We start from the raw sequence: 20,957 nt of genomic DNA on the forward strand, positions 1-20,957 counted from the left end.
CATATGGCCCAACGTTCTCCGTTCCTCCTATGGGCACCGGGTGGTGGTGAGCCCGGGTGCGAGGGCCCTTTCATCGCTTCTTGCAGCTTTAATTGGGGTTGGATCTAAACTCTGCAGGGCACCGGCCCTCCAGGACCAAGTTTGGGCAGCCCTGCACTAAAGTGTGTAATCACGAAATATTATGATGTGTGCGTATGTAACTACTCTACTACACATTTAAAAGGGAAGAGGGGGTAATCCATTGCCAGTGACTTTTTACGAATCACCACTGAGTATTTTAACTTTCTCAGATAGACTGATGAGAAAAACCAACTCTCAATTAAGCTAACCTTTTTTGGTATATCAGCCAATCACTGTAGGGATGTAAAACTGTTCCTGCTACAGTAGCAACTACATAATTATGGAGAGTAGAATAGTTTTATTGCCATCAAATTTAGCTGCCACTATTTGAGCAGCAGCTGAAAAAAAAAAGTACAGGAAAAGCCACTCTAAAATAAGCCGAACATACAGCAGTCATCTTTACTAAAAGGCTGAATATGCTCTTTTAATGCAGACATTTAAAAGGACTGGAAAAGTGAATAATAAGTGTACACAATATCTAGGCGCGCACACACCTACACACATGACTTATAATACTGCGCTAATAATATTTTCTATCCCTTAACCTTAACTCTACCCTAAAACATAACCCTCACAGAAACTTTCTGCATTTTACACTTTTCACAAAAAGTAGTTCAAACACTGTACATTGCACATCCTGATGCAGATGAGTCTAATTTTGACTTGTCAAGGTTTATGATTCAGTGCTGGATTCTATCCTTCAGTTGGATCATTCAAGGGATTTTAAAACTCATTAATACTGTGGAAATTTCAGTACAAAATATGGGTGCTATATAAAATTTGTTTTACAAATTTGTCATACACCATATTTCCATGAAGTAACACTATTATGTATTTTAAATATATTTTTGCTCCTTAAATGAGCACTTCATATAGAAGTAATTGAAGTTATAAACAGCTGTCAAAGTAATATATGAAGATCATATGGCGTATGGTTACCCTGATATCAAGCATTTTAACATCTCGGTTACGTATGTCACCAAGGTTCCCTGAATAGGGAACGAGACACTGCAGTTACGTCACCGTATGGGAACACCTTTCGGTGTGACGAATGTCCAAAGCCCTATACCATCCCGCCAATTTTATTGGCCAAATAGCACTTGGCAACACCCACGCATGCGTACGCATAGTATACCTGGGTCCCGCGCACTATTTCGATCAGATTTCATGAACTGAAGAAAAACGCTATAAAGGTACGGAACGGCCGGGCCCGCAGCATCTCGTTCCCTGTTCGGGGAACTGTGGTTACATACGTAACCGAGATGTTCCCTTTCATAGGTCACTTCTATGCTGCGGTGATGTCACTGTATGGGAACCCTACACCATAACGGCTGACGTACCTGATCTGGAATCCAAGGAAAGCATCTGGTCAAGTGGAGAGAACCCGCAAGCCAGGACCCGTCCTCACATCCAGACTGTAAAACTTGACAAAAGTGCTCAGTGAGGACCATCCTGCCTCAGCACAGATATCAGCTACAGAAGAACCACTGAGAAAAGCTTGCAATGAAGCTACTGCCTTCGTGGAATGAGCTTTAAGTTCTAAGGGCGAAGCGAGTCCGCTCGACCCATAAGCTAAAGGTATAGCCTCCACCCGCCAGTGGGACATGCGTTGCTTCGTGACAGCATGACCTTCATACTTACGCCATGAAGTTGTTCGATCAATATAAGTCTTCAGCGCTCTGACAGGGCAAAGACTCAGATCTCCTAGCCTCGCCTTTAACCCTCTCAAGTCGATTAACGCAAAACTTTGTGCACTTATAAAATAAAGATAACAAACAAGGTGCGCTGTCTGCAGCCTTTGTCTGCGCTGATCTTCTTTTACAAACACGTCATTAAAATGAACTGTTACTCCGTGAATACTCAACGAAAATACATGAGAGAGATATCTATAGAAAGCTTGACATGTCTATTTTTAAACTAAACAAGTGCCGCCAAAAACAGATATTCTGTGATAAAGTAATCCATATGAAAACAACGCGATGTCTGTTTTTCATGTCTCCCTTCATTATATCTAATGTGACCACGCCCCCCGCACCGAACGCGCTATTCAGATTCAAACTGAAGCGCGCAGCTTGAATACGCCCATAACAGAAGAAAAAGCAGCGAGACTGTTCAAGTTTTTTTTATTTTAATGTTTGCTTCGCGATGAGAGGAATAACACATAATTCACCCCAAAAAAATGTGATGTGGTTGAGGATTTGAGAAATGGATTTCCTCAGAAAAAAAGAATGAAGCACTTTATTCAGCAGAGATCATAAACATGAGTAAGTCTCTTTTTATTTATTTATATACTTGTACTAGTTTTCACATAACGTGTAAACGTTTTACTAGTTAGACTTTTTCCAAACTATAATTCCTGACTAAATGTATAATCAAGTGAAACATTATGAAGTTTCAATAACAATATACAACACTATACCCTTCATAAGCTTGATGTAAATAATATAAATGTAACAAATAGATAACTGTAACAAATGTAAAAACAATGCTTTTCTTTCAATTTATTCCCCCTAAAAACCCAGAAAAATATTCTCAGCTCTTTTCAACATTAATAATAATGATGATAATAATAACAACAAATGTTTTTTTTTTTTTTTGTAGAAAATAAGATTGTTAAAAGGATTTCTGAAGGATTGTGTGAGCATGCCAAACAATTTGTTTGAAAGTCAGCTTTGATTGTTTCTAATAAACTGTTTAACTGCTCCCCCAAGTGGATATTAAATTATGTTGTGGGATAATTAAATATATTCTTAATAAACTACAAACATAAAATTATATAGATTTATTTTGTTCTCACATTCTCTCTTGTAACTCCTCACTCACAGTGGCACAGATGACTGAAAGGCTCATTATGCAGCTCATTATGCAGGCCTTTGTCTTCTCAGGTGTAAATCACAATGATATTCATGGTAGTTGACGCCTACTCGCATATGACTTTTACCAACAAAAAGTGTCTTAGAAAATTTAAATCAATATATTGTTTTCTGTGAGTGAGTAAACAAGATGATTTTCACATCATTTAGAAAGAAAAATTCTAGGCTACAAGCTCCAGTTCTCAAAAATCCCGGGAACCATTGTTCTTTATGTGTTTTTTGCCTTATTCAAGCGTTTTAACATTTTTAGTTTTTCACTAACCACGCATAATATTTTTTTTCTAAAAAACACAATCATGTACATACATGCATTTCACATATTATTACAGCCCAGTTTGTGCTGATTACAGTGAGATTAGTCTTTACCCATTTAGATATTTATAAGAAACTGAAAAAAGCACAAATGTCAGGGCATGACAAAACTTCTCCAGGCCCCAAAAATACCCTTAGACTCCAGAGGGTTAATGGGGGTAGAGCTTCTAAGACCACTTGTTGAAAATGAAAGGGGTTCGAGGCGACCTTAGGGACATAGTTAGGCCTCGGTCGCAGCAATACTTTCACAAAACCTGGCGCAAAATCTATGCACTAAGGTGAAACAGAAAGAAAGAGCCTGTTAATCCCCAACTCTATTGAGGGAGGATAAAGCCACAAGAAGAACTGTCTTTAAAATCAGGATTTTCTCCGATATGGTTTCCAAGGGCTTGAACGGATGTCCTGATTCACCTAGCAAAACAATGGATAAATCCCATGAAGGAACTTGCGGAGGGCACGAACCCGGTATAAAGTGAGAAACAAGCGGATGACGGCCCACTGAAGCACCATCTAAATATAAGTGGTGAGCTGAAATGGCTGCCAGGTAAATTTTAAGAGTGGCTGGTGTTACTCCATCAGAGAAACGGAGTCTTGAAGAAACTCCAGTACTGAAGCCATGGAGCAGTAAACTGGATCCATAGTACGAATTCCACATCAGGCAGCAAACAGTTTCTACTTAAAAGCATATAAGCGCCTCATAGAAGCTGCCCTAGAATTCATTATGGTCTCGGTGGTTTCATCTGAACGACCGCGACAAATTAACTCACCCACACCCACAGCTTCCATAGATCTGGCCTTGGGTGCCAAATCATCCCTTGTGCTTGCGACAGTAAGTCCTGTCTAAGGGGAATCTCCCAAGTAGAGACTGCTAGCAGATTGACCAGATCTGCAAACCACGGCCGTGTGGGCCACCATGGAGCCACCAACAGCAGCTGCTCCACTCTGTCCAGCCAAATTCTGGATAGCACTGCTGGAATTAGTTGATTTGGAGGAAAAGCATATAAGCTGGTCCTGGGCCAACAGGACCATACAGAAATCTGTTCCCAGACTAAAGAAGAATGTTCCTCGCCAGCCTGCACAGGGGGCGAGAGCGTAATCCTCCTTGATGATTCAGATATGACACAACCGCTATGTTGTCTGACCTGACTAGTACATGACGGCCGGTCAGCAGATTCGAGAAATACTGGAGAGCTAGAAAAACTGCCAGAAATTCTAACCTGTTTATATGCCAGCTACGTTGTGTCGCCATAAGGCAAAAGTGAACTAAGTGGCTCGGGGACCAGAATGTTGAAATTTTGGGTCCATGGCCTGGAAACTCCCCAGATCTTAATCCCATTGAGAACTTGTGGTCAATCCTCAAGAGGCGGGTGGACAAACAAAAACCCACTAATTCTGACAAACTCCAAGAAGTGATTATGAAAGAATGGGTTGCTATCAGTCAGGATTTGGCCCAGAAGTTGATTGAGAGCATGCCCAGTCGAATTGCAGAGGTCCTGAAAAAGAAGGGCCAACACTGCAAATACTGACTCTTTGCATAAATGTCATGTAATTGTCCATAAAAGCCTTTGAAAAGTATGAAGTGCTTGTAATTATATTTCAGTACATCACAGAAACAACTGAAACAAAGATCTAAAAGCAGTTTAGCAGCAAACTTTTTGAAAACTAATATTTATGTAATTCTCAAAACTTTTGGCCACGACTGTAGTTCCTGGCATATTTGCCGGAAAAAAATTAAAAAATTAAAAGCTGATTTCTGGGATTTTGTGTTCGGTTTGCCCATTGCATTGAGGGTTGTAGCTGGAAATCAGACTCAGACTCAAACCAGGGAAATAAACAGAGGTCTGCAGTGCAACACAATATCCTGTATATGGAATCCAGAGTTTGGGAAAAAGAAAAAAAGAAAGTGACGTGTCATTCAGCCAAGTATGGTGACCCATACTCAGAATTCGTGCTCTGCTTTTAACCCATCCAAAGTGCACACACACAGAGCAGTGATTACACACACACTGTGAACACACACCCGGAGCAGTGGGCAGCCATTTATGCTGCGGCGCCCGGGGAGCAGTTGGGGGTTCAGTGCCTTGCTCAAGGGCACCAAGTCGTGGTATTGCAGGTGGAGAGAGAACTGTACATGCACTCCCCCACCCACAATTCCTGCCGGCCCAAGGCTCGAACTCACAACCTTTCGATTGGGAGTCCGACTCTCTAACCATTAGGCCACGACTTCCCTAAAACATGGTTAAACGTAAGCTAAGTGTTTTTTAGTGCAGTAGGAAGACCTTTGAGGGAAATCTGTCCACAATGGCTGTCCATGAGCCATCTGAGGTAGGCAGGTCGGTGATGAAGTCCACTCCTATGTGTGACCATGGTCGACGAGGAATAGACAGTGGTAGCAATTTGCCAGCTGGTAGATGTTGAGGAACCCAACCAAAAATATTAAAAGAGTTTTCCGTATAAAACCTCATGACCAGCAGATCAAAAAACAGATTTTCTCTCCAATATGGTGGGAATAATTTTTGAGTAGTATAAATGAAATGAAATGTGGAGTATAAAGGTTAACTGTAACAAGATGATTGACAGTTTATAGTGGCAAGATGCACATATACACTAAAGTAGGGGTGCCAAAACTCAGTCCTGGAGGGCCGATGTCCAGTAGAGTTTAGCTCCAACCTGCCTTAACACACCTGCCTGAAGGTTTCTAGTATGCCTAGCAAAAGCTTGATTAACTGGTCCAGGTGTGTCTAATTAGGGCCCGAGCACTGCAGTGCGAGGACCCTATTGGAATTGCTCCGTTTCTTCTTCTTCTTCTCCGGAATGAATCGCATTTTTGAGAGCCTAAACATGCTCCAAAACTCATGAAACTTTTCACACACATCAGGACTGGCGAAAATTTACATCTGATATAGGTTTCAGAAGTGGGTGTGGCAAAATGGCTCAATAGCGCCACCTGTTATATTTCAACCAAGTGCGCCTCGAGCTACGTTTCACGTACATACACGAAAATCGGTACACACTTGTAGCACACCATTATCTAAAAAAACGTCTCTTGGTACAAAATCCAAAACCCAACAGGAAGTAAGTTATTTTGAATTTCCTGTATGATTTTTGTGCAGTTTTTGCCATTTCCATGCCTCGTACTTTGACGAACTCCTCCTACAGTTTTAATCGGATTGTCTTCAAACATAGTGAGGGTCATCATAAGACCTTTAAATGTTTAAATGTTAAATTGCGAAGGTTTTGAGTTTTCGTCAAGGGGTGTGTCCCAGGTGGCCTGACAAAGTTTGATGTTTCGCCATGAAACAGGAAGTTGCTGTAACTCAGGCAAGCAATGTCACATCTCCCCCAAACTTCACACGTATGATAGGTGTTCTGTCCTGAACAAACACTCATGACCAAATTCAGTTATAGTCATAGCGCCACCTGCTGGTAACAGGAAGTTACATGGTTAACACTCTTATGGACTCCTGGGAACATATTAAAAAGTTTCAACAAGTGTTAAATAAGCTGGCATCATGCTAGATACATACTAATACATGCTAGCAACACTTAGCTAAGTGCTAAAGCATGCTACTAATGCAGTGAAAAAGGAAGTTGCTGTAACTCAGGCAAGGAATGTCCGATCTTCCCCAAACTTCACAAGTGTGATAGGTGTTTTGTTCCGAAAAAATACCCATGACCAAATTCAATTATAGTAATAGCACCACCTGCTGGTAACAGGAAGTGACAAGGTTAACACTGTTATGGACTCCTAGGAACAAATTTAAAAGTGTCAAAAAGTGTTAAATAGGCTGGCAACATGCTAGAAACATAATAAAACTTGCTAGCAATGCTTAGCTAAGTGCTAAAGCATGCAACTATTGCATTGAATAAGGAAGTTGCTGTAACTCAGTCTAGCAACGTCCGATCTGCCCCAAACTTCACACGTTTGACAAGCCTCCTGTACTGAACACATCAACATGCCCGTATTCAGTTATAGTCATAGTGCCATCTGAACAGGAAGTGTCATGTGTAACACTGTTATGGACTCCTAGCAACATATTAAAAAGTGCCAGCAAGTGATAAATACACTGGCAACATGCTAGAAACATACTAAATCATGTTAGCAAAACACTTAGCTAAATGCTAAAGCACCATATTACTGCAGTTAATCAGGAAGTTACTGTAATTCAGGCATACAGTGTCCAATCTGCCCCAAATTGAACAAGTTTGATGAGTGTCCTTTCCTGATCACATCAACATGCCCATGTTCGATTATAGTCATAGCGCCCCCTGTTGGCAACAGGAAGTGTCATGTTTAACACTTTTATGCACTATTTGCAACACAGTAAAATATGCCATTGTGTGCTAATTATGCTAGAAATGTTTTCAAACATTCTGTCAACAGTTACTATGTGCTAAAGGGTGCTATTAAAACTATGAAACAGGAAGTTGTTGTAACGCATGCATACAATTCCCAGTCTGACCCAAACTTCACATGTTTTATAAGAGTTCTGGCCTGAACACAACTAAAGGCCAATATTCAATTATAAGTTTAGTGCTGCCTGCTGGCAAAAGGAAATGACTTATTTTATACTAACTTAAACATGATATGTCTGATCATCCTGAAACTTTGCATGTTTGGTAAGAGTCCTGGCCTGAAGACATTTACATGCAGATATTCAGTTATAATCATAGCGCCACCTTTTGGCAGCAGGAAATGTGGCACAAATATTTACTATTTTATAAGCATATGGCCCAACGTTCTCCGTTCCTCCTATGGGCACCGGGTGGTGGTGAGCCCGGGTGCGAGGGCCCTTTCATCGCTTCTTGCAGCTTTAATTGGGGTTGGATCTAAACTCTGCAGGGCACCGGCCCTCCAGGACCAAGTTTGGGCAGCCCTGCACTAAAGTGTGTAATCACGAAATATTATGATGTGTGCGTATGTAACTACTCTACTACACATTTAAAAGGGAAGAGGGGGTAATCCATTGCCAGTGACTTTTTACGAATCACCACTGAGTATTTTAACTTTCTCAGATAGACTGATGAGAAAAACCAACTCTCAATTAAGCTAACCTTTTTTGGTATATCAGCCAATCACTGTAGGGATGTAAAACTGTTCCTGCTACAGTAGCAACTACATAATTATGGAGAGTAGAATAGTTTTATTGCCATCAAATTTAGCTGCCACTATTTGAGCAGCAGCTGAAAAAAAAAGTACAGGAAAAGCCACTCTAAAATAAGCCGAACATACAGCAGTCATCTTTACTAAAAGGCTGAATATGCTCTTTTAATGCAGACATTTAAAAGGACTGGAAAAGTGAATAATAAGTGAACACAATATCTAGGTGCGCACACACCTACACACATGACTTATAATACTGCGCTAATAATATTTTCTATCCCTTAACCTTAACTCTACCCTAAAACATAACCCTCACAGAAACTTTCTGCATTTTACACTTTTCACAAAAAGTAGTTCAAACACTGTACATTGCACATCCTGATGCAGATGAGTCTAATTTTGACTTGTCAAGGTTTATGATTCAGTGCTGGATTCTATCCTTCAGTTGGATCATTCAAGGGATTTTAAAACTCATTAATACTGTGGAAATTTCAGTACAAAATATGGGTGCTATATAAAATTTGTTTTACAAATTTGTCATACACCATATTTCCATGAAGTAACACTATTATGTATTTTAAATATATTTTTGCTCCTTAAATGAGCACTTCATATAGAAGTAATTGAAGTTATAAACAGCTGTCAAAGTAATATATGAAGATCATATGGCGTATGGTTACCCTGATATCAAGCATTTTAACATCTCGGTTACGTATGTTACCAAGGTTCCCTGAATAGGGAACGAGACACTGCAGTTACGTCACCGTATGGGAACACCTTTCGGTGTGACGAATGTCCAAAGCCCTATACCATCCCGCCAATTTTATTGGCCAAATAGCACTTGGCAACACCCACGCATGCGTACGCATAGTATACCTGGGTCCCGCGCACTATTTCGATCAGATTTCATGAACTGAAGAAAAACGCTATAAAGGTACGGAACGGCCGGGCCCGCAGCATTTCGTTCCCTGTTCGGGGAACTGTGGTTACATACGTAACCGAGATGTTCCCTTTCATAGGTCACTTCTATGCTGCGGTGATGTCACTGTATGGGAACCCTACACCATAACGGCTGACGTACCTGATCTGGAATCCAAGGAAAGCATCTGGTCAAGTGGAGAGAACCCGCAAGCCAGGACCCGTCCTCACATCCAGACTGTAAAACTTGACAAAAGTGCTCAGTGAGGACCATCCTGCCTCAGCACAGATATCAGCTACAGAAGAACCACTGAGAAAAGCTTGCAATGAAGCTACTGCCTTCGTGGAATGAGCTTTAAGTTCTAAGGGCGAAGCGAGTCCGCTCGACCCATAAGCTAAAGGTATAGCCTCCACCCGCCAGTGGGACATGCGTTGCTTCGTGACAGCATGACCTTCATACTTACGCCATGAAGTTGTTCGATCAATATAAGTCTTCAGCGCTCTGACAGGGCAAAGACTCAGATCTCCTAGCCTCGCCTTTAATGGGGGTAGAGCTTCTAAGACCACTTGTTGAAAATGAAAGGGGTTCGAGGCGACCTTAGGGACATAGTTAGGCCTCGGTCGCAGCAATACTTTCACAAAACCTGGCGCAAAATCTATGCACTAAGGTGAAACAGAAAGAAAGAGCCTGTTAATCCCCAACTCTATTGAGGGAGGATAAAGCCACAAGAAGAACTGTCTTTAAAATCAGGATTTTCTCCGATATGGTTTCCAAGGGCTTGAACGGATGTCCTGATTCACCTAGCAAAACAATGGATAAATCCCATGAAGGAACTTGCGGAGGGCACGAACCCGGTATAAAGTGAGAAACAAGCGGATGACGGCCCACTGAAGCACCATCTAAATATAAGTGGTGAGCTGAAATGGCTGCCAGGTAAATTTTAAGAGTGGCTGGTGTTACTCCATCAGAGAAACGGAGTCTTGAAGAAACTCCAGTACTGAAGCCATGGAGCAGTAAACTGGATCCATAGTACGAATTCCACATCAGGCAGCAAACAGTTTCTACTTAAAAGCATATAAGCGCCTCATAGAAGCTGCCCTAGAATTCATTATGGTCTCGGTGGTTTCATCTGAACGACCGCGACAAATTAACTCACCCACACCCACAGCTTCCATAGATCTGGCCTTGGGTGCCAAATCATCCCTTGTGCTTGCGACAGTAAGTCCTGTCTAAGGGGAATCTCCCAAGTAGAGACTGCTAGCAGATTGACCAGATCTGCAAACCACGGCCGTGTGGGCCACCATGGAGCCACCAACAGCAGCTGCTCCACTCTGTCCAGCCAAATTCTGGATAGCACTGCTGGAATTAGTTGATTTGGAGGAAAAGCATATAAGCTGGTCCTGGGCCAACAGGACCATACAGAAATCTGTTCCCAGACTAAAGAAGAATGTTCCTCGCCAGCCTGCACAGGGGGCGAGAGCGTAATCCTCCTTGATGATTCAGATATGACACAACCGCTATGTTGTCTGACCTGACTAGTACATGACGGCCGGTCAGCAGATTCGAGAAATACTGGAGAGCTAGAAAAACTGCCAGAAATTCTAACCTGTTTATATGCCAGCTACGTTGTGTCGCCGTTAGTGTTGCACGGTGCACCGATACTTCAAAAGTATTGCGATTCTCAGACATTAAAAACGTCACGATTCTTAAATTTATTAGTATCGATACTTCAAAGAATGACTGCGTTCCAGATTTGTAAGAGACGTATTTCATGTTGGTGCGTGCAACGCACGCTTCCAGTGCCTCCCTATGGACGGCTGTGTTTTTTCTCTTCATGCACGCAGCAAAAAAGCACTACAGCGAGATGGCTGCATTAGTGGCTTTACTAAACTGATTTGGCTTTACTAAAATGTGTGCATAATCGCCTTAAATAGTTTAAATAATTGGTTCAGATGAACAAAGCACAAGGTTTTCTTGCATAATTAACATTTTAATTGTTTGGTCAGACAGTTCATATATAATATTCACATTAATTGGGGATTAAACGTGGAGTTATGTTCTGTATGTTAAATATGAAAACGAGCGTATCTGCACAGCACCTATAACTGCGCTTTGTATCTGCTGATTGCTGATCGAGATTTACATGCTTGGCTCACTGACCCTGTATACTCATTAATTTTGTGCATAAACGTTCATTCGACTCGTTCACAAATGAGAAGATCTCTCGATCTCGTTCCGTGAAGGGCATATGGGTTCACTAAGTTCAACAAATCACATGCTCCGTCACATCTTAAGTAACTCTTTGACAGGATGAAACCGTTCACAGAGCTGTTCACGAGCTGCGCATGCACTGCTAATAGCGCCGTGTTCGCGCGCTGCTGTGGAGGAATGAAGGAACTTCAGTGAACAAGAAATATGAGTCAGTGGATTACCTGAACGAGAATGATTCGATCACCTAAAAGATTCGTTCATGGCTGAACCATCCCTAGTGCAATTTCATATAGCCTATATTAAATATTTGGAATATACATTTTCATATTTTATTAGGTTTTTTGATAAGGTTATAATACGAAGGTCTAAGCAGCAACGTATCTTCCATGATGTCCTTGATGCACGTGCCGGGGCGGGTAAAGAAATGTTACTTTATTTGCGGGCTGGGGCGGGCCAAATAATTTCATAAAAGCGGGACCCGCAGGTTGGAAAAAAACAGAGCCGTGCATCACTAGGCTGCATGTGTGAGCAAAAGTGATACTGTGGCCGCCGGTCCACGACTGGTAGAAAAAGATGATGCTCACTAATAAAGCTCACTGGCTGAGTTTTCTCCCCTGAAAGAAAGGATTGCACAACTGACAGAATAAGTTACAATATCTGAGATATTGCTGCTAAATTTTATTAGCTTTTTTTTTTTTTACTTGAATGCCATTGCTTAAATTGATATTATTTATCTTTAGACATTTAATCTTCTGAGTTCAGAAACATTGTTTAATATAATCGCTGTTCATATTTTTATTCAAAGTTCAGAATCAATATAAATGTATTACTCTTATGTTTCTTGAATGTCATTGCTCTTATTTATTTTTTATATTTTGATATTTCATATTTTGTCCAAATGTTTAATATATCTGCTGTTCATATGTTCATTTATTAGTGTGTTATATGATTAGAATGTTGTCCTGGTTTTAAAAAGCACAGCAATTATATTTGAGAGTGTATTTTCCCTTTTCAGGAAAAGTATCGAAAAAGTATCGAAATCGCAATTCTTGACTAGGTATCGGTATCAAAACAATAATTTTGGTATCGTGACAACACTAGTCACCGTCCATACTCTGTGGGCTGGGCGTCCTTGACAAACAGCTCCCCAACCGGTCAAAGATGCGTCCGTCATGACTGTCTCGCGGGAAGCACAAACCCCCAGCCGAACTCCAGTTAGAAGGAATTTGCTTAACATCCATGGTTTTATCGTCATAACACACCTCTGTTTCACCGAAATCGTCCGATGCGGAAAACAACAGGGTGAAATGTTTTGGATATTCGTCCACCACTGAAACGGGTGCATGTGAAGCAAGCCCAGACATACTACAGGGGATGCTATCGCCATTAGACCCAAAGGTCTGATGCACAAACTGCTGTTAGGAGCCCGAGGACGAGAGCCATTTGCCGTTGAGCTAAGGTCTAATCTTTTTAGCTGTCGCTGGTTAGCCGTCGGAAAAGTCCTAGGACCCCAATCCTTACAAGGGGGTGCCATAGGAGAAGGCTCTTCTCGTGGTGTGACCCGTTGGCGGTGAGAGGAAGTTGAGCGTGAACGCGCCGCCGCCGCCTGACGCCGTTCAATTTCTCTGGGCCTGCGGGGAATCAGCTGGGGGAAAGCGGCTGATTGCTGTTTCGCTGCCCTAAACTTCTCCACCACCCAAGTGACCGCCTCTCCAAACAGACCATCCTTAGAAATAGGGGCATCCATGAGAAAAGATTTGTCCTTTTCTTTAATGTCAGTGAGATTAACCCAAAGGTGGCGCTCAACCGTAATCAACCCAGCCATAGAACGGTCCGCTGCTCGAGTAGTATGTTTGGTAACGCGCAGCGCCAAATCTGTTGCTCGTTGCAGCTCTTTCACAGCCTCGGGTGTGATGCCCTCTCCTTTGTCGAGTTCCTTTAAAAGCTCTGCTTGGTAGGCCTGAAGAACCACCATAGAGTGGAGCGATGCAGCAGAAAGGGGGCGAGACTTCCATGTCGTGGCCGAATTGGGCGCGAGATAATTGCCGAGAGTCTCTTCCACTGGCAGCATCACTGAATAGCCACTGTCCGAGTAAGGAGGTTTCCAGGACTTCGAGACCTCCTGGTGGAGGAAAAACAGGAAAGGCCTACGGAGCTGTGCAGGTGTACGACTGGTCAGGAAACGGTGGTCCAGCTTCGATGAAGTTTGGGCCTCAACCTTCTCAACCTCCCAGTCCAGCCCCAGTTTGTCCAACGTGTGGGAAACCATGTTCAACAGCTCAATGTAGGAGGGGGAATCACACTTCTCCTGTCCACTAGGAGGGAGAGAGCCGCATGCGTCGGCCATGATGTAAGCCCAAGCACACTACGCACCTTTCATGAGTGTCACCCCCCATGATGGTACACGGCTCATTACACTTCCGAAAACTCATCGCGTCCGCGAAGAGGAGTTAACACTGCTCAAAGAAATAACCTCTGAGAATGCGAGATGATTTACTTAGGGCACAGATTTCCTGAAGGAAATGAAATCTGATCGAAATAGCTCATGGCACCCAGGTATACTATGTGTACGCATGCGTGGGCAGTGCCAAGCACTATTTGGTCAATATTATTGGTGGGATGGTATAGGGCTTAAGACATTCGTCACACCGAAAGTTGTTCCCATACGGTGACATCACCGCAGCATCGAAGTGACCTATGAAAGAGAACCTAGCTTCCTCAGAAGAGCATGAACAGTTAAAGTGTATAAAATTTAACTCAAATGCCACAGAATGAGCAATGAGAAGAGTGTTCATAGCTGTATAATTCACATATGAAGTAACAAGGGGTATAGAAATTACATTAAAAATACAATTGCACTTTTTTTGTTGTTGAATAAAACCGATCAATTTAGATGTTAATAAACACATAAAACATCATAAAGCAAAATTCTTAGTTTAGCCGACAAAATATTTTTACAGCATAAGTTTACAGAGTTTTACTACATTGGTGTTCTAGTCAGTACATATTCTGAATAAAGCTAAGTCACAGATAGACAAAACATAAATGCATACAATGCTTGCATTACAAACGTAGAGAAATAAAAGAAGTGTTTTTAAGTTCGGATATGATTTAGTACTAGAAGTACTAGATGCACTCAGCATCCACCGGAATTCCAATGTTCTCGTCAATCAGAAAATGCCACGAAAAACAAGTATTACAAGTGAACACGGCGGTCCTTACCATATCTACTGGTTCCATAAAACAATATGGGACAGCTGGAAACTGTAGACCGATCGAGGCCACTCGCTCCTCTGCTGTGGAATGAATTAATTACGAAGGAATGCGCGTCCGATCACGAAAGGGCTGGAGAGTCAGTGACACAAAGTGTTGCGGTGATCCTAAAAGTGTAATGGAAGTGGGGATGTCTTGACTGTTAGATGGCATAGACTATCAGAACACGGGTTCACAGTCTGAACCAAGGAAACCCTGCGAGGGCCCACGTGGATTTCAGAAAAGAACACGAACATCTCGAAAAGATTTTCCAAGCTGTAGTTAACATTGTGATTTAATAAATATAATGAAAGAAAACGATTTGAATGTTGCATGACTTGTATGCACTAGCGTTTGTATTAATTATCTCGCCTCTAGCTTTCTAGGTTCTTCTTCGTTTCCCTCAAGTAGCCTAATGGATAATCACGTCCTCACTATGTTCACAACTCTTCTGTAAAACCCCATTGTGTATCTGTGAATACACCACTTATCCGTGAATACACATTTGCATATGTAAAACTCAGTAAATTCTGTCAGGTGCAGCTCAAATTTACACAGGCAAATGTCCCTGCAATGACTCCAGTACTGAGAATAGGGATATACATGTATGCATAGTCTGAAACACAAATAGAAATGTATCCTTCCAAAGGACAGTGTTTGAGAATGACCTGTATGTCTTTATGAAGTCTTTTTAAATTTGGCTTTTTTTCTGAAGAACACCATGTACATGACAAGCCTGGCTATTATCACTAGAAAGTACTAGTAATCTGTCTGTTAATGATGATCTCATTACTTTTTGTATATGTTGTGTTGGCAAATATTGCATTTGATTTGAACTTTACTGAAACCAAGTGGAGTGAATAAGGCAATGGTCATAAACAGTTAGTTATGAGCAAAACATTTCCAATAAAAGGGTGTTACTGAGATGTGGTATTAGTCTTGTGTGACCTTAACATGCTGGACACCATGAAGTGACCCACTTCATATTAAACAAATCAGCCTTTACATTTTATTGTTCATCTCATGTCAGTATATATTATTTTAATGATATTTTACAGGAGTAAATATGTCTTTTATTTGTTATGATAAAAAAATAAACATTTATGTAAGGATAAAGCCTTAACTAAAATATAGGCCTACACTAATAAATTTTACATTTAGTCATTTAGCACACTCTTAGAAAAGATGTTACAAAATAACTCACTTTATGTGTAACACTGTTATTTACACATTTTGCGTCAATATTGAATAAAAATGTGTAGAAAAGAATAACCTCTTTTACACATATGCATGTGTAGTTTAAAAATCAACACAACTTGTGTATTTACACACATTATTTAACACAATATGTGTAGACCGATGTGCTTAACATTTTATGTGTATAGTTTTTAAAGACATCCGTTATTTGAATTAGCTAGTGTGACGTAAGGGTCTTTGAACAGAATCCAGTCAGCCCATAGTTTTTAGTCTCCAATGAACAGCGACATAAAATTTCTTTTTACTTTTGTATTGTTGTAAAGAAAATATTGTATTTATGTCATAATCGCTTCATTATGTTATGACTAACCCTTGAACTGCTCAAAACTGCTCGTCAAAACCACCTTTTTACTTCGGAGGAGACAACTCGCACCATGTCCCGCTCATTGGACTGCTAGCAAGATTCCTGAGGTAAGATGTAACGTTAATCTTTTTTGCTTACAATAGCTGTCTTTTTGGGAAAATGCCTCATTTGGAAAAATTCTCTTCATACTAAGTGTTTTTTTTTTTTCAAGTACATATATATAAACAATTATAAAAATAAAGATTGATTTTCTATATAAGAAAATGATATAAGATACTTAGTCTTGTTTCCTGGGGGGGGGGGGGGGGGGTCTAAATTATGTGCATTTTACTTAAGTAAAATTATATGCCAGTGTGGTAATAAAAATTATGCAAATGGAAACAAGATTATTCTGAGTGTCTATTACTAAGTTCAAATCTACTGTAGCTACACCCTCCATTGGCACATTAGGTTAAATACGACACATGTGAATAACGGCTTCAATGGTGTAGGTAATAATGTTTTGGCCATGGAAAACTAGCTTATAACGCGATTGATTGGATTAGAGTCCGGCTTTTGCCGAGCTCGTTCTTCTCACTTTTCCCATCACATGTCACATTAGAATTTATTTTCAATAAAAAAGAACAAAATGTTCTAAAAGTGGAAGTAAAGTGCCTAACGAGTGTTTAATAATGATACAAGTTTTTATAATTGTAATAAATAAAATCATTTACAATCTGTTATTATTGCATCCTGTTAATGTATAACAATACTGAGGTGCAAATGGGCCTAGTATGTATCTGCCAGTATAAAGGATAACTAGCATCTAATTATTATTTACACTTAGCCTGTTGCAAAGAACTGCTACTTTTACATGGTAAATAGAATATCATGATTTTCACTGTACACTTTTTCTGTAAATAGCATCTAGAGCTACTTGCACTTAGCCTACTGTAAATAGGATCTATCGCTAAGAAAGTATGTTAATTCCACTTAGTGTATATGGCCACTGCCATATTTTTCTTACTCTATTGGCAGATCATGTGTAAAATAAGAAAAATGCACTTAAAATATTATTATTAATATTATTATTTTATAATTTTGGCCCATGAGATACCATAAAAATTATTAGCTATTAGTCCATTAATCTAACGTTCTGCCAGTTTTCACCTGTGATATTATAACACTGATAAGAATTACATTTGTATTGAGTCTGAAGTACAGTATGCAGACGGCTTTTTGGCGGGTGCTATTGCCGTGCTGAATCGTAATATCGGCGCTCCATTGATAATGGCTTTTTATAGTTGTGGTACACGCGCACTTAACTCACAGTCAGTCAATTTAGAGTTGATTAAACCAACTCATTTCACCTGTTCTGTAACCAAAAACTCAGAGTTTCCCATCTCAGGGTAAGTCAACTCAGAGTTCAAGTTTAAACTCAGAGTTGGTTGAACCTGCTTGGTGAAACGGGCCCCAGGGAACATTCTGATGTTGTCAGTCAAGTTCTGATCAGGAGCCAGTCTTCTGAGAAGTTCATTTATTCCCAGAGGTGGACAAAAACATTGTGTTGGTTTTTAAAAGGCTATTTTGATAATGACTTTTACTCCTATACTGTGGAAAAGATGGAGTACAGACATTGATAATAAGAAATGTTTTTTAAGCATCAAAGAGACTTTCAAAATACTTTTGGCCACCAGTGTAATGATTATGAAGGTGAGGTTATGTGTCATGTTATCTAATGAGATGAATATAACTGTTTTGGCCTGTGTTGGACATTTCCCGTTTGATTGCTTAAAATTGTACATACCGTATATTCTGCAGTTCCATGAATGTAATTCTTGATATTTCATCATAATAAATATTTTGACAATAAGCTACACAACCAATGATTTTTCCATTCATTTTGTCAACCGCAAACATTTTGTTTAGAATTTCATGAATGGTTTTTAACATAATGTATGTAGTGAAGGACATCACATAATGTGTTAAATTCTACACATGATGTATTTAGTGAAGGACAGCACATAATGTGTTAAATTGTACACGTTTACACACCTTTGTGCAAACATTTCTGACACATTTACTGTGTTAAAATCATCAACACAATGAATGAGTAAAAATTAACACAAAAAACATTGTCCCAAACTCACCCATTAATATGTTAAAATTTAACACAGGTTGTGTCATTTTTAACACATCTTTTCTAAGAGTGCAGACAATTTTATTCAAAGCAACTTGAGGACAATGGAAGCAATCAAAAACAAAAGACCTATGATATACAAGTGCTATAACAAGGCTCAGTTAACTGAAATGCAGTATACATAGCAAGGGCTTTTAAATAATATAATAAATAAAAAGAAAACAGACAGAATAGAAAAAGAACAGAGCAAGCTAGTGTTAGAGGACATTCTTTTTTTTTGCTTTTGTTAATTGTATAATAAATTAAGAAAACAGATAGAATACAAAAAGATTAGAAAGCTAGTTAGATTTTTTTTTAATAATAGAATTAGAATAGTGAGTGCTAAAGTTAAGAGGGTCAAATAAAGATAGAAGAGATGTGTTTTAAGCCGATTGAAGATGGCTAAGGAATCAGCTGCTCGGATTGAGTTGGGCAGGTCATTCCACCAGGAGGGAACATTTAATTTAAAAAGTCCGTAAAAGTGACTTTGTGCGGTAGCCAGTGCAAATTGATAAACAGAGGTGTGACATGTATTCTTTTCGGCTCATTAAAAATTAATCTTGCCGCCACATTCTGGATTAATTGTAAAGGTTTGATAGAAAAGGCTGGAAGACCTGCCAAAAGAGCATCGCAATAGTCCAGCCTGAACAGAACAAGAGCTTGAATAAGGAGTTGTGCATCATGTTCCGAAAGAAAGGGTGTGATCTTTTTGATGTTGAATGAAGCAAATCTGCAGGACCAGACAATTTTAGCAATGTGGTCTGAGAAAGTAAGCTGATCATCAATCATAACTCCAAGGTTTCTGGCTGTTTTAAAAGGAGATATGGTTGATGTGCCTAACTTGATGATGAAATTGTGATGAAACGATGGGTTTGCTGGAACCACAAGCAGTTCTGTCTTGGTAAGGTTGAGTCGAAGGTGATGGTCCTTCATCCAGCAGGAAATGTCTGTTAGACAAGCTGAGATGCGAGAAGTTACCGTCGAATCATCAGAATGGAATAAGAGGAAGAGTTGAGTGTCATCAGCATAGCAGTGGTATGAAAAGCCATGTTTCTGAATGACAGAACCTAATGATGCCATGTAGACAGAGAAGTGGTCCAAGAACTGAGCCCCTGAGGCACCCCAGTAGTTAGATGTTGTGACTTAGACACCTTACCTCTCCAAAATACTTTGAAGGGCCTATCTGATAGGTAAGACTCAAACCACTGGAGTGCGGATCCTGAGATGCCCTTTGCCTTGGTTGACAGGAGGATCTGGTGGTTAACCATGTCAAAAGCAGCAGACAGATCAAGCAAGATAAGTACTGAAGATTTGGATTCCGATCTTGCCATTCTTAGGGCTTTAACAACTGAGAGCAAGGGAGTCTCAGTTGAATATCCACTTCTGAAGCCAGATTGATAGCTGTCAAGGAGATTGTTCTGTGTGAGGCTTGGTTGAACACAGCTCGTTCAAGTGTTTTTGCAATGAAAGGAAGAAAGGAAACTGAATAAAATAAGATATTTACTCCAGTAAAATATTAGCCATTTAAAAAAAAAAAAATATATATATATATATATATATATATATATGCTCTGATACACCAATATTGAAATTATATTATCATCTCTCTCTCTCTCTCCTTTTAACACAGCTTTGTGTAAATTGCTACCATCTAATGTTTAACAAGGAAATTACAACAAAACTGATGAAGACTGATGAAGTCAAGTCACCTTTATTTATATGGTGCTTTAAACAATACAGATTGTGTCAAAGCAACTGAACAGCATTAAATAGGAAAATATTGTGTCAATAATGCAAAAAGGCTGTTCATCATTAAATTCAGTGATGTCATCATCCAGCTCAGTTCAGTTTAAATAGTGTCTGTGCAATCAAGTCGATGATATCGCTGGAAATTAAATGTCAACTAAGCAAGCCAGAGGCTACAGCTGCAAGGAACCAAAAATCGGTGACGCAATGGAGAAAAAACCAAGGCAAGACATGGTCTTACACAGATATCTGTCTCTGGGGCTCATCTAGTTGTCCTGGTCTCCTCTGACATTCAGGGCTATAGACGTGCTGATCCAACAACTGAGCTGGATACATACTGGATCCGGGTGACTGCTGTGACTAGTGCTGGGCAGTTTGACCAAAAATGTATATCACGTTTTTTTTTTTTTCTAAATTATGCCGGTTTTCCGGTTTATGACATTTTTTTTTCATGCATAATCAGGTGTCCAATGCATTTTCTGCTAGTTGATATTCCAAGACATGCTTGTGGCTAAGGTGCTGGAGTAAATTGCTCGTGTTGCTGCCTTTGTCGACAATTTTAGCCCGACAGCATAAAATGGATGTTTGGTCGACGTCTGATTTTTGGAAACCAAAAAACCTCCAAACAACAGACCCAGCTCCTCTTTTTGGCTGTAACGCCTGTTTCACACATACTCCGCCTGCAGTGCATATGCATTGTG

General features: G+C 40.1%; 1 protein-coding gene across 1 annotated transcript in view; it reads right to left on the bottom strand.

Moving 5' to 3' along the window:
• The window catches only part of LOC132124159 (elongation of very long chain fatty acids protein 2-like), a 165,180-nt gene extending 150,275 nt beyond the window's left edge, over positions 1-14,905 (bottom strand). Inside the window, exon 1 of the mRNA XM_059535024.1 lies at positions 14,762-14,905. Within this exon, the coding sequence (XP_059391007.1) occupies positions 14,762-14,779 (18 nt within the window). The 5' untranslated portion in view covers positions 14,780-14,905. The remainder of the gene's footprint in view (positions 1-14,761) is intronic.
• Between the last annotated feature and the right edge of the window lie 6,052 nt (positions 14,906-20,957).

Source organism: Carassius carassius, chromosome 42 (genome assembly GCF_963082965.1).
Source record: "Carassius carassius chromosome 42, fCarCar2.1, whole genome shotgun sequence".
Lineage (NCBI taxonomy): Eukaryota > Metazoa > Chordata > Actinopteri > Cypriniformes > Cyprinidae > Carassius > Carassius carassius.